At 44.6% G+C, this 11,601-nt stretch overlaps 1 protein-coding gene across 1 annotated transcript in view; it reads left to right on the top strand.

The window, feature by feature from the left end:
- LOC143291544 (uncharacterized) overlaps positions 1-4,978 on the top strand; it is a 49,166-nt gene extending 44,188 nt beyond the window's left edge. Inside the window, exons 17-18 of the mRNA XM_076601444.1 lie at positions 2,690-2,786; positions 4,101-4,978. Coding sequence (XP_076457559.1) covers positions 2,690-2,786; positions 4,101-4,278 — 275 coding nt within the window. The 3' untranslated portion in view covers positions 4,279-4,978. The remainder of the gene's footprint in view (positions 1-2,689; positions 2,787-4,100) is intronic.
- Positions 4,979-11,601: the final 6,623 nt, after the last annotated feature.

Raw genomic sequence — 11,601 nt, 5'->3', positions numbered from 1 at the left:
GTTGTGTTGTGTCACCCTGGGTAGGTGTTGTGTTGTGTTGTGTCACCCTGGGTAGGTGTTGTGTTGTGTTGTGTCACCCTGGGTAGGTGTTGTGTTACCCTGGGTAGGTGTTGTGTTGTGTTGTGTTACCCTGGTAGGTGTTGTGTTGTGTTGTGTTACCCTGGGTAGGTGTTGTGTTGTGTTGTGTCACCCTGGGTAGGTGTTGTGTTGTGTTGTGTTACCCTGGGTAGGTGTTGTGTTGTGTTGTGTTACCCTGGTAGGTGTTGTGATGTGTTGTGTTACCCTGGTAGGTGTTGTGTTGTGTTGTGTTACCCTGGGTAGGTGTTGTATCACCCTGGGTAGGTGTTGTGTTGTATCACCCTGGGTAGGTGTTGTGTTGTGTTGTGTCACCCTGGGTAGGTGTTGTGTTGTGTTGTGTCACCCTGGTAGGTGTTGTATCACCCTGGGTAGGTGTTGTGTTGTGTTGTGTTACCCTGGGTAGGTGTTGTGTTGTGTTACCCTGGGTAGGTGTTGTGTTGTATTACCCTGGGTAGGTGTTGTGTTGTATTACCCTGGGTAGGTGTTGTGTTGTGTTGTATTACCCTGGGTAGGTGTTGTATTACTCTGGGTAGGTGTTGTGTTGTATTGTATCACCCTGGGTAGGTGTTGTGTTGTATTACCCTGGGTAGGTGTTGTATTACCCTGGGTAGGTGTTGTATCACCCTGGGTAGGTGTTGTATCACCCTGGGTAGGTGTTGTATTACCCTGGGTAGGTGTTGTGCTGTATCACCCTGGGTAGGTGTTGTATTGTATTACCCTGGGTAGGTGTTGTGTTGTATCACCCTGGGTAAGTGTTGTATTGTATTACCCTGGTACCGGGTAGGTGTTGTATTACCCTGGGCAGATGTTGTATTGTATTGTATTACTCTGGGTAGGTGTTGTGTTGTATTGTATTACCCTGGGTAGGTATTGTATTGTATTACCCAGTGAGATAGGGTATCTTGAATCTGAGTGGATGCGAAGTCTGTCATGTTTGAATATACCATGTGTTCATGGATGACGTGTTGTGAAGAAACCCTGCAGCTGCTGATGACATGATGCTGAGATAAACCTGTGGGTGTGGATGAAGTCATATTGAATGAAGTATGTGCTGCTGGCGTGATGTTGAGATAAACCTGTGGGTGTGGATGAAGTCATGTTGAATGAAGCAGGTGTTGCTGGCGTGATGTTTAGATTAACCTGTGTTTATGGATGATGTGTTAAAGAAACCAGCAGGTGCTGATGAAGTTGAGTTGAGATAAACCTGTGGATTGTGGAGGATGTGTTGTCAAAGAAGCCAGCAGGTGCTGATGAAGTTATGTTGAGATAAACCTGTGGATTGTGGAGGATGTGTTGTCAAAGAAACCAGCAGTGCTGATGAAGTTATGTTGAGATAAACCTGTGGATTGTGGAGGATGTGTTGTCAAAGAAACCAGCAGGTGCTGATGAAGTTATGTTGATATAAACCTGTGGATTGTGGACGATGTGTTGTCAAAGAAACCAGCAGGTGCTGATGAAGTTCAGTTGATATAAACCTGTGAATTGTGGATGATGTCATGTTAAAGAAACCAGCAGGTGCTGATGAAGTTGTGTTGAGATAAACCTGTGAATTGTGGATGATGTCATGTTAAAGAAACCAGCAGGTGCTGATGAAGTTGTGTTGAGATAAACCTGTGAATTGTGGAGGATGTGTTGTTAAGGAAACCAGCAGGTGCTGATGAAGATTAACCTGTGAATTGTGGATGATGTCATGTTAAAGAAACCAGCAGGTGCTGATGAAGTTGTGTTAAGATAAACCTTTGGATTGTGGAGGATGTGTTGTAAAAGAAACCAGCAGGTGCTGATGAAGTTGTGTTGAGATAAACCTGTGGATTGTGGAGGATGTGTTGTTAAAGAAACCAGCAGGTGCTGATGAAGTTGTGTTGAGATAAACCTTTGGATTGTGGAGGATGTGTTGTTAAAGAAACCAGCAGGTACTGATGAAGATAAACCTTTGGATTGTGGAGGATGTGTTGTTAAAGAAACCAGCAGGTGCTGATGAAGTTGTGTTGAGATAAACCTGTGGATTGTGGATGATGTATTGTTAACCCTTTCACTGCAAAACTGGCATTTATGCAGCAGCTAGGTAGAGTCCCGTGTCACTGAAGGGTGACCAGATCATGGGTCTGTTATCCATGAACCTACTGCTCTTTATGTTCGGTGGTAGGACAGGCCATATTTTCTACACATCACAGGGGGAATCCCCAACTATTCCTAGACACCATACTTCTGTGTTTATAGCACAAGGGAGTTGTGCATTCTAAACTGACTGGCGGTGAAAAGGTTAACTCTCTCCATACGAACGGCGAAAGAGACGACGTTAACAGCGTTTCACCCCAATTACCATCATCAAAATATTGCAAGCGGAAGGCTCTTATACTGAAGACGTGAATGTTGACAAAGAATACCACAATTCTGACGACGGAAGCTAAAGGTTGGGTCATTCAGACACCCACTGGACATTTAAGGGGTCTGTGTAGAGGAGAAGAGAGGACTGGCCGTACTGAGTGAGTTAAAGAAACCAGCAGGTGCTGATGAAGTTATGTTCAGATAGACCTGTGGATTGGGTGGGGGTGAGGTCGTGTTGCATGGAGCAGCAGGGTGTTGGTGACGATGCGATGTACCCTTACAGGGGCCAGCCCTTACCCGGGGAGCACGGGGAAGGCGGTGATCGACCTGGTGACCTCGGGTACCCGGCCTGAGATACCCCCGCAGTGTCGGGGAGAGCTGTGAGTACAGCGTTGACTGTGGGGGTGGGGAGGGTGGTGGTGGTGGTGGTGGTGGTGTGAGGGTGGTGCTTATTGGTGGGGGAGGGGGTGAGAGGCTGGTGGTGGTGATGAATGTGGTACTGATGGCGGTGGTGGTGGTGGTGGTGGTGGTTGTGATGGTGGTCATTGGCGGTGGTGGTGGTTGTGATAGTGATTATTGGTGGTGGTGGTGTCGGTGATGGTGGTTATTGATGGTGGTGGTGGTGGTAATCGTGGTGATGGTGATGGTGGTGGTGATGGTGATGGTTGTGATGGCAGTAGTGATGATTGTGATGGTGATTGCGATGATTGTAATGGTGGTGGTGGTGGTTGTGATGGTGGTTATTGGTGGTTGAGGGTGGTGGTTCTTGTGATGGTGGTATTTGGTGGTAGTTGTGATGGTGGTGGTGGTGATGGTGGTTACTGGTGATGGTGGCGGTTGTGGTGGAGTTGGTTGTGATGGTGGTTATTGGTGGTGGTGGTGGTGGTTATTGGTGGTGGTTTGATAGTTGTGATAGTGGTGGTGGTGACGGTGGTGGTGGTTATTGGTGGTGATGATGGTAATGGTGGTGAGGGTGGTGGTGATTGGTGGGGAGGGTGATACTGATGGTGGTGGTGGTGATGGTTGTAATGGTGGTGGTGGTGGTGATGGTTGTAATGGTGGTGGTGGTGGTGATGGATGTAATGGTGGTGGTGGTGATGATGATTGTAATGGTGGTGGTGGTGGTGATGGTTGTAATGGTGGTGGTGGTGGTGATGGTTGTAATGGTGGTGGTGGTTGTAATGGTGGTGGTGGTGGTGATAGTTGTAATGGTGTGGTGGTGGTGGTGGTTGTAATGGTGGTGGTGGTGGTGGTTGTAATGGTGGTGGTGGTTGTAATGGTGGTGGTGGTGATAGTTGTAATGGTGGTGGTGGTGGTGATGATAGTGGTGGTGCCGTGATGGTGATGGTGATGATTTTGACAACAATGACGATAAGACTGATGAGATGACGACGATGATGACGACGACGATGGTGGTGGTGGTGGTGGTCGTTGTAGTGATGATTGTGACGAGGAGGAGGAGGAGCAGGAATTGGAGGATGAAAATGATGGTGGTACTGACGATGACGATGACGATGACGACGACGACGACGACGACGACGATGATGATATATAGACTTGCAAAAAGCTTTACTGCAAGTTTTGTCCCTGTTCTACTTCTACTACTTCTACTAATCCTACTCCTCGTCCTCCTCCTCCTATTAGTATTACTACTACTTCTTGTGCGCGCGTGTGTGTGTGTGTGTGTTCCACAGGGCCGACATTATGTCGTCATGTTGGGCAATGACGCCAGAGGCTAGACCCACGTTTGACGTCATCGCCTTCCGGTTCGAAAAGCTTTTGGAGCAGGAAGGAGACTACCTTCAACTGGACAACATCAAGGAGGGAATCTATTCCATTCTGGAACCGTCAGTGTCTGGAGAAAGAGTCTGAACAGTTCTGGAAAAAGGAAGCGGTGGAATAGATCAGATGGTATTGTCTTGGGAGTAAGAAATCATCGCTGCGGGGTTGTTTTTTGTGTGTGTGTGTGTTTGTGCACAAAATGATTATCGTTGTGTTGTCCACACACAGCAGTATATAACATGACACGACACTCAACACAACACAACACAACCACTACAACCCTGCACAACACAACACAGTACAAACTACACACCACAGCACAACACAACAGTACAAACTACACTACACAACACAGTACAAACAACACAACACAAACACAACACAAAGTACAAACTACACAACACAACACAAAGTACAAACTACACAACACAACCCTGCACAAAGCAACACAACACAACACACAGTACAAACTACACAACACAACACAATACAAACTATACAACACAATAGTACAAACAACACCACACAAATTACACAACACAACACAACACAACAAAGTACAAACTACACAACACAACCCCGCATAACGCAACACAACACAACACATAAAAACTATACAACACAACACAACACAGTACAAACTACACAACGCAACACAACACATACAAACTACACAACACAACACAACACAGTACAAACTACACAACACAACAGTACAAATAACACAGCACCACACAACACAAACTATACAACACAACCCCGCACAACACAACACAAACTACACAACACAACCCCGCACAACACAACACAACCACTACAACCCTACACAACACAACACAAACTATACAACACAACCCCTTGCACCACACAACACAAACTATACAACACAACCCTGCACAACACAACACAACCACTACAACCCTACACAACACAACCCCGCACCACACAACACAAACTACACAACACAACCCTGCACAACACAACACAACCACTACAACCCTACACAACACAACACAAACTACACAACACGACCTCACACAACACAACACAAACTATACAACACAACCCTGCACAACACAACACAACCACTACAACCCTACACAACACAACACAAACTACACAACACGACCTCACACAACACAACACAAACTATACAACACAACCCCGCACAACACAACACAAACTATACAACACAACCCCGCACAACACAACACAAACTACACAACACAACCCCGCACAACACAACACAAACTACACAACACAACCCCGCACAACACAACACAAACTACACAACACAAACTACACAACACAACCTCGCACAACACGACACAAACTACACAACACAACCCCGCACAACACAACACAAACTACACAACACAACCCCGCACAACACAACACAAACTACACAACACAAACTACACAACACAACCCTGCACAACACAACACAACCACTACAACCCTACACAACACAACACAAACTACACAACACGACCTCACACAACACAACACAAACTATACAACACAACCCCGCACAACACAACACAAACTACACAACACAACCTCACACAACACAACACAAACTACACAACACAAACTACACAACACAACCCTGCACAACACAAACTACACAACACAACCCTGCACAACACAACACAACACAACACAGGGCACTTATTTGATGCCAGTGACTTCGACATTGGTTGGTTTTGTTGTCCAACGTATTTTTCTCTAACATAATATGCTGGGTTTTTTTTGTGTGTGTGTATGATTCGATGCATTTTTTTTTCTTTTTTGCCCCATTGCTGATCCGTGCATTTATAAACTGTCATTCCAATTACTTATCTTATCTTTTTTTGTTAAGAAACGATTTTAACAGTTTTAACATTACTGGGTGAATATCTAAATGACTCGGAGAGAGAGAGAGAGAGAGAGAGAGAGAGATTGTGTTGATGATGACGGTTGAACCGCATTATAACTGTTTATTTGGTACTGATCGTAATCTGCATCTGCACATATAATTAACTAATTTACGGGATAGTCAGCACAGTATCAACCTTCTGCATTAGCATTTTTTTGACAGTAAAAAAAAAAGAAAAAGAAAAAAAGAAAAAAAAAGAAAAGAAAAAAAAAGCTGTTGTTTTTACAAAATAAATAAAGAAAAAAGAAATGAAAAAAAAAACTACCTGTTGTACATGAATCGCTACACTTCCACTTTCATACACACACACACACACACACACACACACACACACACACACACACACACACTGACTGTAAAGTCCAGGGTTGAAGCGTCTTCAGTTTCAGTTTCAGTTTCAGTAGCTCAAGGAGGCGTCACTGCGTTCGGACAAATCCATATACGCTACACCACATCTGCCAAGCAGATGCCTGACCAGCAGCGTAACCCAACGCGCTTAGTCAGGCCTTGAGGAAAAAAAAAAAGCGTCGAATTTTCAAAACCATTTAATTAAAAAAAAATTATAAAAAAAGTTTATGATTTACGTGCAACTGAAACAGCTGTCAATGAAATCAATGACATGTCAGTGGTATGGATCATGTTTATACAGTCTGCGTGCTTTGAACTTTAAAACCATTTCTCGTGTTGTTGTTTTAACATTTTATGAAACTATGTATACCTGCTTTTAGGAAGTACTTCTTTCTTCTTCTTTTTTTGTGTGTGATGTATATAACTGTGCTCTGTATCGATGCTTGTGCTCTGTGTGTGTGTGTGTGTGTGTGTGTGTGTGTGTGTAAGTGTGTGAGAGTGTGTACGTGTGTGTGCGCACGCGCACATGTGCTATGTATGCTTGCATGTTAGGTATAGAATGTTCTCACTAGTACATTTTCATGTCTTGGAATAAGCGGAATTGTTAAGAAGAGGTCAAGAATTGTTGCTGCCGAAATGTCTGTGCATTTTTTTTTCACAAATATTAATGGCTTGTTCCAGGCGCTTTAATTTTAATACGTGTGTGTTGTGTCATATTAATTGACTTGTTAGAAACACTCGGCTTATATCACAGATTGACATAAGTTTACATTTGGGCCAACAGCAAAGTGAGAGCTGTATTATCAGTGGTTTCTCCAGTCAGTGGGAAATCATTTACAGCTTAGTCTTTTGTGAAGGACTATGACTCTCAAACTAGGAGGTAAAATTGCACTGGCTCTTAGTGCTGCAGCCTTGGGGGGTTAGTTGGCCTTTGGGAACCATCCCAACACCGACTGTCCTAAAACCCTCTTGGCCGAGAGAGTGGGGATGTAACTTGGGCAAGACACTCTCCACTATAATCAAATTCTAGCCCAAATAGTCGGAACAGCAGTTGCCTCCTCTGCTGTTCTGATGGTCATAGTCGGACACGACTGACTATCATATATATAGAGAGAGAAATCGGGGAGCCTATTTTAAATTGGTGGGATGTTTTGGCTGGATGATAATGAAATGCATTTCTGAAGGGAATCTGTCTATATGCCTCTCTCCAGATATCGTTGTGCAAGTAATGGTTCATTTCACGTCACAACTCCCAGCTCAGTTCATGTTTAATTAAGAAATAAATGGTTGTGAAAACCTGTTCACAGATTGGTTTTTGCGGTGATTTTCATGGTGATTTACGCTGCCATGATGGCAAGCCTGTATGTGCGTGTTTTTTGTTGTTGTTTTTAGTTTTGTTTTTGTGTATGTGATTGTTGTTGTTTTGTTGATATTGTTTTTTCTTCTTTTTTTTTTTTTGCAACCCCATCTTTTAATTTGTATTTGTATTTCTTTTTGTCACAACAGATTTCTCTGTGTGAAATTTGGCCTGCTCTCCCCAGGGAGAGCACGTCGCTACACTGAGAGCGCCACCTTTTTTTTGGTCTTTTTTTCTTTTTTCTTTTTTCCTGCGTGCAGTTTTATTTGCTTTTCCTATCGAAGTGGATTTTTCCACATAATTTTGCCAGGAACAACCCTTTTATTGCCGTGGGTTCTTTTACGTGCGCTAAGTGCACGCTGCACACGGGACCTAGATTTATCGTCTCATCCGAATGAATAGCGTCCAGACCACCACTCAAGATCTAGTGAAGGGGGAGAAAATACCGGCGAGTGAGCCGTGAATCGAACCAGCGCGCTCAGATTCTCTCGCTTCCTAGGCGGACGCGTTACCTCTTGGCCATCACTCCACAATAAATATGACATTTTTGGCTTGTTAGTGAACGGTTATGTGGCGATCCTCCAAATCGGCGGCCTTCACTGTATGTGGCCGGTGGAACACCAAATGCAGCCTGCATTATTCATATCATTTCTCAGGTGTTTTTTTTTTTTTTTTTTGGTAACATTAAGACAACAACAAAACACTGCTCTAATGAATTATGTTGTCATTAACTTTTTTGTGGAGTCTGTGGTCACAAACATACAGACTATGTGGTGTCCTAAGCACCACAAATCAGAACAGGCACCACTGAACACCACCTTAGTGACTCAGCACCAGCGCAGCAGTGCAGGGTACTCTTCTGGTGTGTGGCCTCCTGGCGACTTAAACACTTATAGTTTCCTTGTGGACTGCCAACGCTAGGACTGCGACAGACAAACCCTGTGGCTGTGTATGGGCGACTGGGGGGGTGGGGGGGATGAGCGGCGAGAGAGTATTTCCACTGAAACGGTGCATATGGTTGTGCGTAAGTGAAGTGATGGCCTAGAGGTAACGCGTTCGTCTAGTAGTAAATACACCGCCCCCCCCCCCCCCCCCCAAAAAAAAAAGAAAAAAAAGAAACAACAACAAAAAACAACAAAAACACAAAAAAACCCCCACCCCCCCCCCCCCCCAAAAAAAAAAACACAAAAAAACAAAAACAACAACAACAACAAAAACAAACAAACAACAACAACAAACAAACAAACAAACAAACAAACCAAAAAAACACAAAAAAAACCCCAAAAAACCCCAACCAAACAAGAAAAACATGGGCAACCCCTTATGCATTGTGACAACCGATGTCAATTTTTTTTCTTCTAGAACAAAGCAACACACACTCTCTGCTGCTCAGAGTCACTTTGAAAGGGACACATATTGTGTCTAATTCATCGTTCATGAAAACACAATTCTGTGTCCATGAATAGAAAACATATCAGATAGGTTCCTTGCAGTTTGGGTTGGAATGAACAGTCACCAGTGAAGAAGCCAGGTTTAGAAGCAACACACACACACACACACACACATACACACACAACCAACCAAACAAAAAAAACATGCACACACACACACACACACACACACAAACATACACACACAACCAACCAAACAAAAAAAACATGCACACACACACACACACACACACACACACAACCAACCAAAATAACAAAAAAAAACAAACTTGCACACAAACACACATGCATGCAAACACACACACACACTCACACACACACACACACAAACCATGCACACACACACACACACACACACACACACACACAACCAACCAACAAAACACACACACACACACACACACACACACACACACAACCAACCAAACGAAAAAAACCACACACACACACACACACACACACACAACCAACCAAAAAAACAAAAACAAAAAAACTTGCACACAAACACACATGCATGCAAACACAGACACACACACACACACACACACTGCTACAGCTTTGTTTTAACGCCGTGACAAAGGGTCAAGTGTCACGTTGTTCGGTGCTGGGGTCTTGACGTTGTCTCGGCTGACACAGCGAAAACTAGCGTGCATTTTGTCACGTGCTGCACGTGCAACACGCAGTGAGACTTACAGGTTTGTGAACTCCAGCTCAGAGTGCAGAGACCGGTTCGGAAACAAGGGCAGTAACAGTTTGCAAGAAGAAATTGGATTTGAAATGGAATGGCTTTGGAGCAAAGAAACACACCCAGACGACCACACAAACATAGAAACGGACAAGAAGATAGAATTCTCAACAGTTTTGGGTGAAAAAAACAAAAACAAAGAAACAGAAATGTGAACTTTTGCCTCCTTATTTGCAGCATTCTTCTTCTTCTTCCTCGTTCGCCTCCCATTAGATGAGCAGCCCGGTGTCCTCGATGAAGGCTGCCGTCCGTCGCAGCTCCTCCAGGGTGCCGTACAGCTTGGCTTCCACTGCTGTCGGTGTTGGCCAGTACTTCCTCCTGGATGCTGCATGCGTCGTACAGTCTTGAAGGAATTTGCAGTATGAATTGGTTCAGTTTGTGAACGTGGAGTGGAAATTTCAAAGTGGAGAGTTGTGTAGTCTTCGACAATCATATTCCGACTACTTCCGACTACGCACGGGGCACTGCCGCCTGCGAGACCACATGTACCGAATAAAGCTGTCACACACTCCTGACTGCCCGTGTAAGACAGGCCCACAAACCCCGGAGCACATCCTGCACTCCTGCCCCCTGTATCAAGATGCACGGACGCAGCAGTGGCCCTATGGAGCCACACTGGCAGAAAAGCTCTGGGGCACCAAAGAAGATCTCATCACGACCACCACCTTCATCTCCAGCATAGGACTGCAAGTCTGAGACCATGATCACGGGGAACGCAGAAGTAGTGTAGTCTTCAAATATGAATGACTAGGATTAGTGTAGGTGCGTGTGTGTGTGTGTTTCAAAAAACGTGATATATAATTCATCATGGCCTGGCTTCGCTGACGAAGATCTAGGAAGGGCGTTGTCCACGTCTGATGCAGGCACGCTCATGGCTGACAAGGCCAATGCGGGAAAAGCAGAGTCGGCCGCAGCGGTTGCAAGGGAAAGTCTGGTCTGGGTTCGCGGCTGCAGCGTCGTGGTTCTTCCTCCTCCTGCGTTTGTCCCCAAGGCTGGCCCTGCGGTTGTTTTCGAAGGAGACAGCTTGGTTACCAATGCAAGAACTAACTCCTAGCGTTTGTTTTGCCACACTGTTTCTTCACAGCCCTTTGTGTGGAGTTGGAAGAATGTACACTCACACCTTCGACTCATCATTGAAGGATTGTGCTCGAAATGATTTCCGTCAGTGAAGAGGACCTGTTGAAAAACAGTGGCACACAATTGTGGAAAGTGGGGATGTGAAATTTTTTTTCAATTTGCACAGATTCTTTGTCCAAGAAAGTGAGGTAAGTTGAAGAATTGGGTACATCAATGTAATTCCGACTTTAACATAAATAATAGATGGGTAAATAATTGTATTGTATTTTTCTTTTTGTCACAACAGATTTCTCTGCTGCTCTCTCCAGGGAGAGCGCCTTGCTACACTAAGAGTGCCACTTTTTTTTTGAAGGGGGTGGGGAGAGGGTATTTTCCTGCCTGCAGTTTTGATTTTCTCCTATCGAAGTGGATTTTTCTACAGAATTTTGCCATGGACAACCCTTTTGTTGCCGCGGGTTCTTTTACGTGCGCTAAGTACATGCTGCACGCGGGACCTCGGTTTATCGTCTCATCCGAA

The sequence above is a fragment of the Babylonia areolata genome, chromosome 17 (assembly GCF_041734735.1).
Source record: "Babylonia areolata isolate BAREFJ2019XMU chromosome 17, ASM4173473v1, whole genome shotgun sequence".
In the NCBI taxonomy this organism is placed as follows: Eukaryota; Metazoa; Mollusca; class Gastropoda; order Neogastropoda; family Buccinidae; genus Babylonia; species Babylonia areolata.
This window is presented reverse-complemented; position numbering and strand designations above follow the sequence as displayed.